Below are 18,236 nucleotides of genomic sequence, written 5' to 3'. Positions count from 1 at the left end.
CCTGAGAAACGACTCTGCTTTGACTTGATCTGAACAACACGTGATGTTCAGTGAACGGGGCGCGTCAGCTCTATTGCTTCACACCATGTTGGTTACACCCATCTGTAAAGCTGTAGATCTGAAGGGGAGGGAAGAGGACAGAGTCCAGCGGCTGTGTTAGAGAGCAGGAGGAAGAGGGAGGGCTTATCAAGCTGTGGTTCATTCCAGGAAGAGGAGCGGCGCTGTGAATGTGAACTTTGTTTTACTCTTTAAAAAAAATACTTCTGCGAGTGATAAACCAGTATTTCAAGCTTCAATTTGTATGTGTGCAGTTTTATTCCTATTTGAAGAACCCAGCAGAATTATAGCTTTCACAGCATTGCTAGTGTGTGTGTGTGTGTGTGTGTGTGTGTGTGTGTGTGTGTGTGTGTGTGTGTGTGTGTGTGTGTGTGTGTGTTTCTTCTTCGGTCTACTACCGGTCACATACGTCACAGTATCAGGTGTACTTTATGTTGTACTGTCTTCATCTCCACTAACTATCAGGTACTGGACTAAGTACATACTCGAGGTATTTTTTACTTGCTCACTTTGCTACTTCATACTTCTACTCAGTACATTTCAGATACTCTATTGTACTTTTTTACTCCACTACATATATTTTACAACTTTGGTTAATCATAATTCTTAAAGACTAAGAATGTACATGAATATATAGTATAAGATAATTAAATACAATACATTGTTTAAGAATAAACAGGTGGCTAAATTATTACAAATAATAATAATCGTAATTATTATATTTTTTTAATATTAATGATGATAATATTACTATCTTAATTTATCAAATACTTGTCATAGTTTTGATGCATATTTAAAAAATATTTATTTTTAGTAGTTTAAGTGTTAGTAACAGCCTGTTTATCAAAAATATTAACAAATTAGTGACTCCTGTCAGTTTAGATTCGTCTAAACTTCTGCTTTTTATTCCAATATGAAGCACATAACTCGAGCTGAACACACTCACATACACACACACAGTCAATGTTTACACTGATATTAAAACATAAATAATAATAATAGAATACAAACAATAAAATAGACAATAAGAAAGAACCACGAATGCAAAAAAGGAAGCAAGAAAATCTGCTTTCCCGCTGTAGTTAGTCACTTCTGTCGGTTTGATCAGCTGGTTTAGTACATAAATAAATAAATAAATATATATATATGTGTGTGTGTATATGTACTAAACCAGCTGATCTTTGCTTTCATTCTGCAGCGTGTGGTGTACTCTCCACGGATCCGTGTTCAACCTGATTCTGCTGCTGCTGCTGGCCTGCCACGCCAAAGCCGTCTTCTCAGACCCCGGTCAGTAACTAAGAGTGTGTGTGTGTGTGTGTGTGTGTGTGTGTGTGTGTGTGTGTGTGTGTGTGTGTGTGTGTGTGTGTGTGTTTTCTCTATCTGCAGCGTGTGTGTTAGATAAATACATTTTATTGTTTTCTACTTTTTTTTTTTTTCTTTTTTTTCCTGTCAAGTTATAGTGCGTTCGGGTCGGCGTAGGAAATAGGAAAAAAATAAATAAAAATGCCACTTTACTTAGTATTTAGAGTGTGTGTGTGTTCCAGGTATGGTGCCTCTCCCTGAGACGGCCATGGACTTCTCAGATCTTCGCTCCCAGTCGAGTCGGATGAACGAGCGCGTGAGTCTCTGTTTAAATCTTCTTTGCTCACGTCGCCTGCAGCGAGTCGCCAAACAACTGGAAGATACGATGAAGCGACACGCAGCGCGAGGCTTTTCCTTCTGTGGCCTTGATGTTCACTGTAGTAGATAAAAGGTCCTGCGTCCCTATGGAAACATGATGAACGCGATATATTATATTTGGTCACATTTAACTGGTTGTTGACAAGGGCTTACGCTCTCCCACACACATTTAGCGCGTCAACACGGTATATTTCTTATTTCAATTATTTGGTATATAATAATTCTTTTCTTTTTTTTTTCGCAAAATTTTAAGAGGGGCGGCGCCCTAGCGCCCTCTATTGACGCACCGCCACTGGTTCACACGTAGTTGAGCTCCCGTACTTTAGCTTAGCAGCTAGCGATGGCTTCCCTCTCGACCTCTCCTGCTCTCTCTGCTTTAGTGTGTCACATGTTTAGCCGTTCCTCCGCCTCCCTTAAGGGTACATGTAATGAGTGTAGTTTCTTTGCTATGTTGGAGGTTAGAAGCACGGCTCTGCACTAAGGAAGCTCAGTCGTTAGCCGCTGTAGCTAGCCGTCCCTCTGCAAACCCCGAGCAGCCTGGAGGCTTCAGTCTGAGTAGAAGCACGCGGTTCACCACCAACCTCTTCGTGTTTCTCACCGGTTCTCCTCACTTAGCGACAAACCAACTCTGGTTCTATTCTGAGAAACGAGGAGTTGGCGAAACCTTAACTGCTTGCTGAGGATGAGCGTAAATACAGTCAGTGCCGTAACGGAAACACATGAGGCCCCCCTGCAGAATAACCCTGAGAGACCCCCCCCCCCCCCCCCCCCCATATGTAAGGGATAATGTATTGTCCAGCGGTCATTATCCAAAGATAAACGAACAGGACCAAAGCTTTTCTTTTGAGGGAAATGCATTCAATCAGAAAAAAACAGCTCAAACAGAGAACAAATGTATTCCAACTGAAAAACATATGCTAGGGCCTATCGAACAGCTCAAACAGAACATATGTTACAACAACATAACAAATATGCCTACATATAGTCGATACACCGGTAGGCTACTTTCTACAGGTTTGCATTTGAATACACATGTGCGCGTCTTTTAGCAAATCTGTGTGCAAAGGCTTTAACCACGCTCTTTACATCTAAACTGCGCGCACGTTTACTCTCTATGCTAAGGATGGCCAGACCTGACAGCCTCTCTTGTGACATGGAGCTTCTGAGATATGTTTTGATCAGTTCTAGCTTGGAAAATGACCTTTCAGCGCTTGCGACAGTCACGGGTATTGTCAGAAATAATTTGATGGCCGTGGCTACATCAGACACACTTGATAGTATGGAGTTGTGTTTTATTATTAGCGTGTTCGCTAAATCATGAATTGAGCCATTTTTTATTTCCCTGATGGCGAACTCTAACGCCTGTCTTAAGGCGAGCACCTGGTCTGGGAAGTCCGCGGATAAGTCGTCAGAGTCTTGCTCAGCAAGGGCACTCGCTGACTGGTACATATCATTGTCTGACTTTGACAGGAGTTCTCGTGGGCGTAGGAACCCAAACCTCCTTGCCACCTCTTGCATTCCACTGAACCTACGGGTGACCTGTGTAATGGCTATGTCTACAGTCTGGTAAAACACTGACCCTTTAAAGTGTTCCTCGGGATCCAGCAGCCTCTCATCCTCGCATAACTCATCGAAATGCCTCTTGGTGCGCCTGGCGCGTTTTTGAAGAAATGTGGGAGGAATGCCCCAGGACTGGGCAAGATCTTGGGCTCTTTCTTTAAGGCTTTGAAACTCCCCTCTGAGTGCAGCAAGGCTCTGCGATACACCGGCTAGATATTCGCTTGCCTGCAAAACATCCACATTCTGTTTCTGGAGGCTCTGTGAAACAACATTTACAGTTTCGAGAAGTTTACCCTGTATAACTGTTTGGAGGACAAACTTGAAATTCTCCATGCTGTGTTTGAGTCCCTCGGCCTCGGCACACTCTTCCTTTTTGTTGGACAATAGACATATTTTCGTCAGTGCTTTCATCACGTCTTTAAAGCGAAAGCGGAGAGAGCGCACAGCATCATGCCGGGATGCCCAACGCGTCGGGCATAGCCGTTTAAGTGTAGGCCCTGCTTTGAAGAATCACAGAATCATTGAAATCTTTTACCTTTGTTACATTTTGGCATGCATCGTTCAGGACGAGGTTTAAATTGTGAGAAGCGCAGTGAATATAGATGGCGCTACGTTCTCTGTCTGAGATGCGTTTTTGTAGCCCGGAGTACGCCCCACTCATTGTGGCTGCACCATCATATCCCTGTCCTCGACATTTATTGACAGAAATACCCTTCTTCTCTAAAAGGCCAACTATGTCTTTCTCCAAACCAGATGCGCTTTGATCATGCACTGCATGGAAACCCATGAAGCTTTAATGTGTTTTGACCTCTAACGGAGTGTCATTTTCATCTTTTGAAATTGTTACATAGCGCCTGGCTGAGTTGATCTACTTTGGAAATGTCTTGAGTTGTGTCCATTATTACCGAATAAAATTCTGCGTCGCGGACCTCTTTCACTATCTCGTTATATAGGGTCATATCTGCCGAGAAGTTCTATAACGGATACAAAGTTTCCGTTTGTAACGGCCCGATAATCCAAGGACCCAAAAGCACAACTCAGGAAGGCGGAGGTACGGAATACGATTCTTTTACTTAACAGGTCACTACAGATTACACACAAGGAATGCTGGAGAGCTAGGTTCAAAAACACAAAACAATCTGGCAGGGGACAAGTGCAAGTGAGGGGACCTAAGTAGTGAAGACTAATGAGGGGATGTGCAACAGGCGAGACAGGGATGGGCCAGGTGCAAGAAATGAGGACTGACGAGGAGGGAGTGACTGATGAAGGGGGCGTGCAGCAGGATCTGAAATGACAGGACAGTTAGAATACAGACAGGCAGACAGGATGAAAATAACTTAAGGAAAAGTGTGGCGCTAAACCGTGACAGAATCCCCCCTCTAAGGGACGGCTCCTGACGTCCCAAAGCCACCGCCACGCTGGCGAAGAGGATCTGAGGGAGGCCTAATACTCCTCCGACATCTCCGCCCTCTCCTCATCGGCGGGTGAATTGTCCTGGTCGGAGGACGGCTCCTCCTCGATGTCTGACTCTGCCGACGGAAGAGAGGGAGCAGAGTTCGGCTGGGTAGCCCCCGTGGGCACAGGCCCCTTGGAGGGCTGGTCAGGGTGGCTGCAGTGAAACTCTCTTATGAGAGGGGCATCCAGAATGTGTCGGGCCGGGACCCAGCATCTCTCCTCTGGGCCGTAGCCCTCCCAGTCTACCAGGTATTGCAACCCTCTCCCACGACGGCGGGAACAAAGTAAGCGACGAACCGTGTAGGTAAGACCTCCATCAATGAACCGCGGTGGCGGTGGAGGCTGTACTGCAGGGACCAGTGGACACTCCCGAACCGGCTTGACTCTGGAGATGTGGAATGACGGATGGACCCGCATGGCCCGGGGCAGCTTGAGCCTCACCGCTGCAGGATTGATGACCTTCAGGACCTCGAATGATCCGATGAACCTGGGTGCCAACTTCTTTGCCTCCACTCGCAAGGGTAGGTCCCTGGTCGACAGCCACACCTTCTGACCAACCTGGTAGGTGGGGGCCTTGGAGCGGCGCCGGTTGGCCGCTGCGGAGTACCGGTTGGCTGAGCTGAGGAGCGCAACTCTGGCCTTGGCCCAGGTACGGTGGCAGCGGCGGACGAAAGCCTGGACCGAGGGGCAGGAAACCTCCTTCTCCAAGGCCGAGAACAATGGAGGTTGAAACCCGTAGGCACACTGGAACGGGGACATTCCAGTGGCAGAGCTGGTCAAGGTGTTGTGAGCATACTCCACCCACAGGAGCTGCTGGGACCAGGATGCTGGAGTTTCGGAGACCAAGCACCGTAGAGCTGTCTCCATCTCCTGGTTCTTGCGCTCCGTCTGGCCATTAGACTGTGGGTGGAATCCCGATGACAGGCTGGCTGTGGCCCCGATTAGCGTGCAGAACTCCCTCCAGAAGACTGACATGAACTGAGGACCCCGGTCGGAGACTACATTCGTGGGAAGCCCGTGAAGCCGGAAGACATGCAGCAGAACCAGCTCAGCAGTCTCCTTGGCCGAGGGGAGCTTGGGCAGGGGGACAAAGTGGGCCGTCTTGCTGAACCGATCTACCACCGTTAGGATGGTGGTATGCTTGTTGGACGGCGGGAGACTGGTCACAAAGTCCAGGGAGATGTGAGACCAGGGCCGATGCGGCACCGACAGAGGTTGCAGGAAACCAGCGGGAGCCTGGTGGGAAGGTTTGTGCCGGTTGCAGACAGGGCAGGCGTTGACAAATTCCCGGGTATCCTTCTCCAGAGTAGCCCACCAGAACCTCTGCTGCAAGGCATCCTTAGTACGCTGGCTCCCAGGATGGCACGTGAGCTTGGAGCTATGGGCCCACTGGAGGACCTCGGACCTCAGGGTCTGGGGAACGAACAGGCGGTCAGGGAGACAGGAGCTCGGCCCGGGCTGGGCCTCCAGGGCAGCCTTGACTCGCTCCTCTACCTCCCAGGTGATAGAGGCAACCAGAACAGGGGCAGACAGGATCTTGTCAGTGCAAGGGGTGGAATCCCCCTTGTCCACAAACTGACGTGACAGGGCGTCCGGCTTGACGTTACGGGTTCCGGGCCGGTAACAGAGGGAAACGTTAAACCGGGTAAAAAACAGAGACCATCTGGCTTGCCGAGAGTTCAGTCTCCTAGCGGACTGAATGTACTCAAGGTTCTTGTGATCAGTCCAACACAGAAATGGCAGACTGGTCCCCTCAAGCCAGTGACGCCACTCCTCAAGGGCCAGCTTAACGGCAAGCAGCTCTCGGTTCCCCACGTCATAGTTGCTCTCTGCCGGTGAGAGCCGCCTGGAAAAGAAGGCGCACGGGTGGAGCTTCTGGTCGCTGGCAGACCGCTGGGACAGGATGGCCCCCACCCCTACATCGGAGGCGTCCACCTCCACCACAAACTGTCTCTCTGGGTCGGGGACTTGCAGGATGGGAGCCGACGTAAACCGGGCCTTCAGGTTCTGGAAGGCCTCCTCAGCCGAAGGTGACCACCGAAACTGCACTCTAGATGAGGTAAGTGCCGTGAGTGGGGCAGCCACGGTGCTATAGCTGCGGATAAACCGCCGATAGAAATTGGCGAATCCCAGGAATCGTTGCAGCTGCTTACGCGAGTCAGGGATGGGCCAGGACGTCACCGCTGACACCTTGGCAGGGTCCATCTGCACGATCCCCTGTCCCACGATGTAGCCCAGAAAGGAGACAGAAGAGGCGTGAAACTCGCACTTCTCTGCCTTCACAAACAGGGAATTCCAGACCATCCAGCACTTCAGTGTATATTCTCTTATTGTACATGTAATGTTGTATTTGGTTTTACATTTCTTCCATGTGCAGCTCCTGCCGTCTCTGTCGATGCTCCACACCAGCTTGCATCCTCCGTCCCTGCTCATGATCATGACGTTGCTCAGTGGAAGTGCTCTCAGCAGCAGAGGCTGTGGATGAAGGCGGAGCTAGAGGCGTTGGGGCTGTGGCCGGGTTCACGTCCAGTACGTCACCTAATGAACATGCTGTCCCTGTGGCGTCATCCACCTCAACCCGAGCTCATAGACGCCGTCTCCGAGCTGCCGTCACCAAAGTACTTTCAGCTTCACCCTTTTTTCATCTGGAAGCCGGAGCACGCGCTCATGGAGAGGGCGAGGAACAATTACGACCTGCCTTGTCTTTACGGTTGTCCCAACCCTCACGTAGCATCGTCCGGCATTGGAAGGCCGAGGGTCATTATTGGCACCGGCTGTCAGTACTACATTTTAGCCTCCCGGCTCACCTGCAGGGGGTGTGAGAAGTACTGGCATGCGGACAAGCCTCAGTGGCTGGAGAAGCTCCCGCAGCGCTTCCGCAACATGGTGCCGGCGTTCCTGACGCACAAAAAGGCCGTCTGCAAGTCAGTGATGGACGAGATGAGGCGCAGCGGCAGATCACCAGAAGACATGTCCGAGCAGCTGACAGAGACGCTGCATCTGAAATATGAGAGGGCTCACCTGGCCTACCTGCTGAGTGTGCAGAACGTCAGGGACGCTGAGGCCGGAGTCTACGGCCAGAGAACCATCACCGGGCTCCTCAGACAGGCCGACGCTCCAGAGCCATTCGGTGGATACTCTGACGCTGACGGCTGGTGTGGAGTGTCCATATCTTCACACTACCTGGTGCATTGTCTGGTTCGTGAGTACCGGCGGCAGCATCAGCACCTCACTCTGCTGCTACAGGGCACCTTCGGACAGACACTGAGGTCCGACCACACCCGCAAGGTGGCGAGGAAGGTGGTGCTGTCGTCCGGCACCGTGTCTTCATACGCCATCATGAACGAGAACTGGATGATCCTGAGCTGGGTGATGCTGCAGTCAGAGTGCGACCGGTCCCTTCATCCCATGTATGAGGGTCTGTCTCAGCGCTACACTGCAGCTGGAGTGGAGAAGGCCGGCTACCAGTGGGTGGACAGGTATGAAGAACCAGTTTAGATTGAAAACTTCATTTTTTGTTTTTGACTTGGACGTTATATAGTTTTGTTGTCTTTTTTATTTTTTTATTCAGTTTAAAGTGTTTTCTGACTGAAAAGATATAAACATGGAAAACTTCAGGTTGATTATTTTATACTGTAAAACATATTGAGGCTGAGTTTGTACTTAGGCTGTGAATTTATTTCCCATGTTTTAGGGACTGCTGTGCTGCCTTCAGGGTCCTGCACCCAGGAGCTCAGGAGCAGCTTTCATGGGACTGCTGGAGGACCTCAGAGGCCACGTCTGGAAACCTGGCTAACAACAGCGCCTCAAGGACCAAATTCAACACTGACATCACCATCAAGTTGGATTTGTTTCACTGCATGCGGCGCTTAACCAGAGAGTGTGTCTCAGAGCATCACTCGCTCTACAGCTCTTTTTGCCAGTTCCTCTCTGCAGCCTTCCTTGTTGTGGACCAGGGAGATCTCCAGAGGCTCAGGGAGGCGTACACCTTCTGTGGTATCTCTCCTGCTAATCCCACCAAGCAGCACACCAGAGAGCACTGCAGGACAAAGGTGCCACAGCCCAGAGAGCTGCTGCAGAGGGTAGAAGACGTCCTGCATCACTTCCACCTCGCAAAAGATGCCAACGATCTGCTCCTCTTCAAGTCCTCCATGCTGAACATGTGGAGGATTCAGCGTGTGCACATCCTGAGAGGCTGCCTGAGCGACCCGGGGGAGGTGGGGGAGGGAACCCTCTATAGGTTTGGTGGCACCTTGCAGTTAAATCACACAAAGGGCGAGGGAGCTGCTGTACCCATCTGGATCCCTGTGAGAGGCACCTCTCAGCAGGAGGGCTTCCACTCCCACCAAGCCCAGTGGGTGACTGGGAACCGGGTGTCCTGCGAACTATTTCAGGCCCAGGCCATGACGGGAGTGGTGCGCTGGAACTTCCAGAGGCTGGTGGACCTGAAGCTGCCTGGTGTGTTCGACCCCGCGTTGATAGCAGAGCTCAACATTTTGTCTTCGAAGGTGACGGCAAAGGCAAAATATCCAGCTCTGCAGATCACCGACAGAGACACAGGGGAAAGGTTTGGACTTGACTATGTGGAGCCCGGCTGTCGTCCTGTTCCTCTGGACTGGGAGAAGCACAAGTCACAGCCAAACATGGCAGCTGCTGTCGCCATGGAGACGGATAATTTCCCTCAAGCTGCAGATGCCACAGGCTGTCAGGTAATCCAGATGAATCCCCCGGTCAATTATCAATAACTATTATCAGATTGTCAATAACTATTGTCATCTCCATGTGATGCTTTATTTCAGGAGACCAGTCTCACTGTCAAGGAGCCTCCACTTGCAGCTGTGCGCATCCTGTCTTTCCAGCAGGGGTCTGAGGCCAAGTTCCAGCCGCCCTTGATGTCGTCGTCTGCCACAGGTAGCTTTCAGATGACCTCTCATATAGACAGTTAGAACCAGCAGCGGACATAATATCAAGACAATCGTCTTAATATGTTGTTTATTAACAATAATCATGAACATATAAAAAACATATCGCCATATAATTGTATTCTAACAATAGACATTATAATAAACATGTGCTTTAAACATTGTATTTATTTACAGCACCGCTGCCCGTATCCTCCTCTCCTCGAGCCACTCGCACCGGATCCATCAAAACCGGCGGCATCGTCCAAGTCCTGGACCACAGCCGGTGGACAGGAGCCATGAGAGCTGCCATCAACGAGCTTCTGATTAAGCACCACGGAGCTCCACGCATGCTGAAGCAGGTGGATGATGACTACGCTGCCATGGTCCAGAGGTCGTGCACTGACCCAAACACTTTAATCCACCCCACCACATGCCAACATATCTCCAGATATGTGAAGCATCTGGCCAAAAAAAAAAAAAACACCAGCTCCTCTCTCAACACCAGCCCAGAGAAGGTGCTGGAGACTCAGCAGCTGTGGCAGAGTTTGACCTCCGGCAGCCAGACGGTCAGTGTGCCGGTCACAACCCTGCCTGCTGCCACCCTCAACCCTCCACCTGTGGCTGCTCCCCAGGAGGAGTCACTGAGCCGGGATGCAGTGGAGAAGCTGGTGACGGAGATCCTAGAGAAGCAGCAGCAGCAACAGCAACAACAGCAGGAGAAGAAGAAGAAGATGACGAGGAACTGTTTAGCCTGCGGTCAGCCAAAGTCGCGTTATCTTGCTGATGGTTCCTCTGTTCATTTCTTCTATCAATCTAAAACTGTAAAGTATTTCTACTGCTCCACCAAGGTCTTTGAGGCCTACGCAGGCGAAGGCCTCAAAGACCCCCGTATGTCCTTTGAGAACTTTGCAGCGTCTCCTTTCTTTGAGCGGGAGCTGGAGGCCTCAAAGCAGAGGGGGGCCGAGTGGAGGAAGGTGTCAGAGGAGAGGAAGAAGAGGACGTCAGCGGTGGAGCTGCCGACAGGTCGCCTGTGCCGGTTCTGCCACCGGCCGCTGAAGCAGGGCCCCAGCAGCCCTCACATACACAGCAGCTTCCCTGGGGAGAAGGGGAAGTACATCTACTGCCCCTCCAGAGTGTTCTCCCTGTACCAGGACCAGGGCATGGTGGAGGAGATGACCTGGAAGGACTTCACAGCATCTGCTTTCTATGAGGCTGAGAGGGACAGGTGGATCAGAGAGAAGAAGAAGTGACATCATTACTGCACAGACTGTGTTGTTCACATTCAGATTCTTTGTCATTGTACATACAAGTACTGAGACTGTGTTGTGAGACTGTGCATTTTAGAATTCAGCTGTGTTTTACAATAAAATATCTTGAAATCATCACTTTGACTGTCTTCAATGCACAGAACATTAAATAATCAAACATTTAGATATGATCAGCTGCACACGTGCACAGATGTGTAAAATAAACATCTGTTGTGCCTTATAAGTACATCTGCAGCATGATCTTTGGAGATTAATATCTTATTTGCATAATTACATCACAATAAATGATAAAAGCTTGATTATTTGTTTTGTGTTCTGCTCACATTCTGGAGCTGACAATTTATTTGGGTGAGGTGGGAGTCAAACCGCTGACTTTGTGTACCGTCTGGAAAGTCCTCTATGGCTATACGCGGCTGGCCTCTTGCTGTGAGGCAACAGTGCTAACCACTACACCACCATGTCGTCTTATGTCTATTTGATATTGTTTGTAAGAATTACAGTCCTTTTATTAAGCTTTTGACAAAATAGTTCCTTTTGGCTTGCAGTTCCTAACAAGCAAGCAGTGGATGAGGCAGTGGTCAATATGATCATCAAAGACTGTCAGCCACTCAGCTTTGTTGAAAATGAGGGATTCAGGGAGCTCCTGAAGCTTATTGTACCCTCGCATGCTCGACCCAGCAGGAAGGTATGTTTAAGAATTTTAATTATATGTTTGTACTAACTATATAACTATATTTTAGTGGTGTAACAGTATTTGTATGGTTATTTTCAGACCATCAAGGACTTGGTGAGCCAGAGATATGAGGAGGAAAAGGAGAAAACCAAAAAGGACCTCCAGAGTGCTGTTGCTGTTACTTTAACAGCTGATATGTGGACGTCCATGAATATGGAGGCATATCTAGCTGTTACTGGCCACTATGTGGACAAAGAAAGCCATGAACTCCATTCATCAGTCTTGGCAGTGCAGCATTTTCCTCAGAAACACACTGCAGAAAACATTGCCACGGTTAAAAGGAGCCTCATGGAGGAGTGGGGCATAGCAGGAAAGGTCAGGTGTCTTGTCACTGATGCAGCAGCAAACATGACTGCATGTGCTCGAATGCTGCAAATACGGCATACCATTTGTATAGCCCATTCCCTGAATTTAATTGTGAGAAAATCATGCGATCAAATCCCAACAATAACTGAAATACGCAACAAAACACGACACATTGTGACATACTTTCGATCGAGCGTGACTGCTAAAGAGAAGCTCACTCAAATACAGCAACAGCTGGGAACACCGGGCCATAAATGAATAAACGAGGTGCCAACACGATGGAACAGTACCTACCAAATGTTTGAAAGAATGACTGAGCAGAAGGAGGCAGTCTGGGTGTCACTGGCCTCATTAAAACCTGACATCACTCCACTGACTCCAGAAGAATGTCAGATCATTGAAGAGATGCTCAGGGTTCTTGTTCCTTTTGACCAAGCTACAAGAGAACTGTCTGAGGAAAAAAGGGTCTCTGGGTCAAAGGTCATTCCCATGATGAGATAATGCTCCACATTGAGCTTCAACGTCAGGCCACAACAGTGACACAAACAGCTGCTCAGCAACTGGCTGAAAACCTGAGGAAGCGGCTAACTGACGCTATTTGCGGCATAGAATCTCTCAGTGTGATGACTCTGGCAACTCTGTTAGATCCCAGATTTAAAAAGAATGGATTTGTTAGTCAGCAAAAGGCAAGTGAAGCGGTGAAGAGACTGCAGTCAGAATGTGCAGAAGAAATGAGGAGCCAAGAGCCTGACCCAAGAGAAGAAGAGCCTAGCTCTTCACATGGGTCAGAACCCAGTTCAGGTATGAAAATACATTTTTGTGGCACTTTGTGATATGATTCATCATGTGATAATGAAGTAATGATTAACTATTTTTTTAGGGCACAATCTCTGGAAGACTTTAGATATGGAGGTTGCAGAGACCCAGAAGACGAGGAACGCAACAGCTGACTCCATTATTGAAGTCCAACGCTACCTGGCAGAAACAAACACACCCAGAAACCAAGATCCTTTGCAATATTGGAAATGGAACCAGAACATATACCCACATCTTCATCAACTTGCACTTAAAACTCTCTGCTCACCATCATCGTCTGTACCATGCGAAAGAGTATTTTCCAAGGCTGGGGAGCTGGTGTGTAAGAGGAGAAATCGCCTTGGAGCAAAGACACTCGAAAAACTTTTGTTTCTCAATAAAAATTCATGAACTGATCACTTTTTGGTCTTTTATTTCATATGATTTAACAGTTAAGTTGACAAATGTGCACATAAGTTACAAAATTGTAACTCTGAATTTTTACTCTAATTTGCTATATTTTACATACCAACTCAGTTTTAGCATTTACACGAACAAGGACTTTCTTTACCTGCAATGATTTTATAACTACTGCAGGGGTCACTATTGGGTGACCAACACAGTATCAGTACAGTGCCGACACAGTTTGTTTAGTGTGTCAATACACTCCTTGAGGTATCATCGTCCCATCACTATTCTCGATCCTCTCGAACCGGCTTGCTGCAGAAGGTTGTGCTGGGTCCATAATTGGCCAGATCGTAATGTAACGGCCCGATAACCCAAGGACCCAAAAGCACAACTCAGGAAGGCAGAGGTACAGAATATGACTCTTTTACTTAACAGGTAACTACAGGTTACACACAAGGAATGCTGGAGAGCTAGGTTCAAGAACACAAGACGATCTGGCAGAGGACACATGCAAGTGAGGGACCTAAATAGTGAGCTAATGAGGGAACGGGCTGCAGGTGAGATGGCCGTGAGGCCAGGTGACGGTGATGAGTGGTAATCAGGTGTGAGTGGCAGGATCTGGAATGACAGGACAGTTAGTATACAGACAGGCAGACAGGATGAAAATAACTTAAAGAACAGCGTGGCGCTGAACCGTGACAGCAACACTGTTAGTAAACTCAAGTACTTACACCTGTCTGCTCTCACTTTCCCGCTCATTTTACTCTGTCTTGTTGAACCAGTCTTTATTTGCTCAAACTCCATCCCAGCTGCAGATTGGGAGCAAAAAGCAAAATATATATATAATTATTAAAACAAAAAAGGGTCACTTCTGGGTCAGGGAGTTGGAAAAGACCCAAACTGGGCTGAGCTGAGTTTAGACTGAATTAGGTCTGAAATAAATAAGCAAACAAGCAAAGAAACTAAACAAACGCATTTACATTACTTATTTATTTTATGCTACCAGTGTAATCAGAGAATGTTGTTGCTGAAAACACACTGAAAGTGACAGTTTGGATATTTTGACATCAGTCACTGGGGATACAACAGAACCTCAACTCAGCTGAAGAGAGTTTCAGCTGAATGTTGTTCTCACGCCTTAAACAAGAGTCTGTCTCTCAGAGACATGGGAATACTTTATTACTGTTTGTTCTGATAATCACATGGTAATGATCCATTTGGGCACATTGGCAGAACATACACAGGGCATGAGAGTTGAGTATAAGAGAGAAGAAGATCCACCTGACAGTCAGACAGACGAGCAGCAGAAACCAGAACACATCTGTGGTGAGTACACTTTACAGAATACAGGAGCTGCTGGTCTGACGCTGCCTCCATCAGTCACTTAGTTTGTCACTGTTATTATTAACGGATAGAGGCAGCGGGAAACCAGCAACTCTGTGTTCTGATGGGGAGAATTACTGTTGTACCTTACACTTATACATTTCAATGATATAATCCAGTAAATATGTTATCTTCACCTTAAGCATTTATGTTTTTCTACAATCAAAGTAGGTCTGAGTCATGCGTCCATCTGTGGTCACTGCTGTCCTGCTGTTGGTGGGCATCATCAACACTGTGACAGCACGACCTTACCGTTGCAGTTCCCGTGAGTACCGTGAGCAAAATAGCATTGAACTAAAACCCAAGCAAACTCAAGAAACTTGGTCATTGAAGCACTTGTGTTCTCACAGGTGCTCCTTGGGATTTATTTACAAAATTCCTCGTACGAATTGTGCCGAACGTGGATGAGTCCGCTATGGAGAGAGTCGCTGTATGACATACATCACGGTTAAAAAGACTTTCCAGTAGGCACAGGTGATAAACACACACACACACACACACACACACACACACACACACACACACACACACACACACACGACACGGGTAAAAAAAAGAAGATAAATTCATCCTTTTCATGTCTTATATGTTCTGATAAAGTTCTGGTGAAGACTAGCACTCTTTCACATTTCTAATGATTTCAGGATTTATGCCACTCTTTGGATAGTGAACTGTTGTCAATACACAATCAAGTTGAGAAGAATAAGCCTCCCGGTCCTTGGTCTTTGGGCATCGACAGCTCTCTCTGGTCAATACTGGAACAGCACAAGGTCACTGTGACTATCTACATCCTGTGTCCTTTTAACCAGTGAACCCTCTCATTAAACTTCTATTCAGGCTGGCTACGCACTGTGTAGTATGGGGCCGCTCCCTGTTCCCATAAATGTTCTCTTATAACCCGAGTCATGTCCGGACACATGTGTGTGTGTGTGTGTGTGTTGTATGTGATTTTTGCAGTTGTACTTTAAGCATAATTTAAAACCAAGCACAAGACTTGATATTAAGTAAAAATAAATGTTTAAATATTTCTTTAACTAAAATGTGCATCACATCCTGTCACGTCGCTGTCAAGCCCCTTTCCCTGCAGGTGGCTACTCGTGATTTGCATAGCCCCGCCCTCGCTAAACTATCAATGGATGAATTAAAAAAAGAAAAGTCATGGAGGAAAATAGAGTTTAATTTGTGGAAGTATTAATTTGCTTTCACTGCCAACGATGCTGGCTGTATTGAGTTCAGTGCAGGTGAGTGACATCAAGAGGACATTCAGAGCTAGAAGGCAGTTCACGTTGATGAAAACCACCAACTTTTGCTTTGGCTATACTAAATATTTATGTTCCCAAAGGAATACCTGTGGGAACACAAGTGCGTTAACCCTTGTATGGTGTTCGAGTCTGTGAGACCCCTTTTTCATTTGTTATCAAAATAAAAATGATCCATCCATTCATTTTCATCCGCTTATCTGGGGTCGGGTCGCGGTGGCAGCAGGCCCAGCAGGCCGACCCAAGCTTCCCTCTCACCCGCAACATTTTCCAGCTCCTTCTGGGGAATCCCGAGGCGTTCCCAGACAAGCTAGGAGATATAATCCCTCCAGCGTGTCCTTGGTCTTCCCCGGGCTCTCCTACCAGTTGACCTGCCTGGGAAAACCTCTAATGGGAGGTGTCCAGGAGGCATCCTGACTAGATGCCCGAACCACCTCAGCTGATTCCTTTCGACACGAAGGAGCAGCGCCTCAACTCCAAGTTCCCTCCTGATGTACGGGCTCCTTACCCTATCTCCAAGGTTCCTCCTGATGTCCGAGCTCCTTACCCTATCTCCAAGGTTCCTCCTGATGTCCGAGCTCCTTCCCCTATCTCCAAGGTTCCTCCTGATGTCCGAGCTCCTTACCCTATCTCCAAGGTTCCTCCTGATGTCCGAGCTCCTTATCCTATCTCCAAGGTTCCTCCTGATGTCCGAGCTCCTTATCCTATCTCCAAGGTTCCTCCTGATGTCCGAGCTCCTTGCCCTATCTCCAAGGTTCCTCCTGATGTCCGAGCTCCTTGCCCTATCTCCAAGGTTCCTCCTGATGTACGAGCTCCTTACCCTATCTCCAAGGTTCCTCCTGATGTCCGAGCTCCTTGCCCTATCTCCAAGGTGGTTCCTCCTGATGTCGGAGCTCCTTGCCCTATCTCCAAGGTTCCTCCTGATGTCCGAGCTCCTTGCCCTATCTCCAAGGTGGTTCCTCCTGATGTCGGAGCTCCTTGCCCTATCTCCAAGGTTCCTCCTGATGTCCGAGCTCCTTACCCTATCTCCAAGGTGGTTCCTCCTGATGTCTGAGCTCCTTACCCTCCTTGCCCCCCACTACACCCCCCCCCCCCCCCCCTCACCATACACAACAGCCCTGTGTCTGCAGTGGAGTCCTTCAGGTTCTGGGATCCACAATCTCCCGGGACTTGAAGTGGACCGCCAACATCAACACCATCCGGAAAAAGGCCCAGCAGAGGCTGTACTTCCTGTGCCAGCTCAGGAAGTTCAACCTGCTGATCCTGTTTTACTCCATCATCCAGTCTGTCCTCTGCTCTTCCATCACTGTGTGGTTTGGATCGGCCACCAGACAGGACAGAGACAGACTACAGCGGATAGTCAAGTCTGCAGAGAGAACTATTGGTTGCAGCCTGCCCTCCATCCTGGACTTGTACACCTCCTGAGACAGGAAGCGGGCTGGAAAGATCACTGCAGACCTCTCACACCCTGGACACAAGCTGTTCCAACTCCTCCCCTCTGGTAGGCGTAAACTAGATTCCAACACTGCATATTTAAAACCAAAGTGTGACACAAACTCACATCACGCTTCACTTCAGAGATTTCTGAGTGATTGAGGGTTCAAGTCTGACCTGTTACGTAACTCTGCTTCTAAATAAAGGACGTGTTTTGATGGAAGGTTTTTAAATACATTGGGCCCATTTTCAGACTTTAACCCTTTACATATCTGGAAGAAGTATTTAGATACTTTACTTCAGTAAAAGTACTAATGCCACACTGTAAAAAATGCTCAAGCTGCAGTAAAAAGTTCCTTCAGTAAAAGTATGTGAGCGTAATCAGTAAAACAAATCAGCAGAGTGGCGACCAGATAAACGCGAGGATTCATCACCGGAACACACGGAACGGATGTTTCCTTCTCATCGGAGTGGACGTGAACACTTCAGAAACGTGATCCGGATCCTCAGACAGACGCCCCGTGGAGATCCTCCTTCACTGAGAGTGCACTTCCCATTTGGGTGTTGCATTCAGGACCACCGGGAAAAGTTAGGACAAAACATAAAACAAATACAGTTCGCACATGAAGAGTTATTGTCATCCTGAATACAGTTGTAGGTATTCGCTTTGTTAACACAGTAAGTAACACTTTTAATAAAATTACAATGAGGGCAAAAACAAATCATAATGTCTTAGAAAGCATTTATTTATAACAATATGGACAAATCAACTTCTCTTTACAATTCTGCGTTCTTTTTTTTTCTTTGCGTGTGGATTTGACTTGGAAGTGTAATTTCCTATTTTTATGGAACGGTCTTCAACGTCACATGTGACTGAATATGAAGGGTTGTCCCTGAGAGGTGGGGCAATCTCCAGGTCATGAACTTTCAAGTTTTTCATGTATACATTATCAATATACAGTATATTAGTATATATCTTCCACCTAATGCTGCT

At 47.8% G+C, this 18,236-nt stretch overlaps 1 protein-coding gene across 1 annotated transcript; it reads left to right on the top strand.

Moving 5' to 3' along the window:
- Positions 1 to 85: 85 nt before the first annotated feature.
- Positions 86 to 11,032, top strand: LOC306734485 (uncharacterized protein; the record flags this gene model as incomplete). The annotated part of the gene is made up of 6 exons (XM_079215842.1): positions 86 to 153; positions 1,256 to 1,344; positions 7,130 to 8,231; positions 8,447 to 9,461; positions 9,552 to 9,663; positions 9,852 to 11,032. The coding sequence occupies 6 exons, from the start codon at positions 86 to 88 to the stop codon at positions 10,904 to 10,906; spliced, it is 3,441 nt and encodes a 1,146-aa protein (XP_079071968.1). The 3' UTR covers positions 10,907 to 11,032.
- Positions 11,033 to 18,236: the final 7,204 nt, after the last annotated feature.

This window comes from Taurulus bubalis (genome assembly GCF_910589615.1).
Source record: "Taurulus bubalis genome assembly, chromosome: 3".
Taxonomy (NCBI): Eukaryota; Metazoa; Chordata; class Actinopteri; order Perciformes; family Cottidae; genus Taurulus; species Taurulus bubalis.
This window is presented reverse-complemented; position numbering and strand designations above follow the sequence as displayed.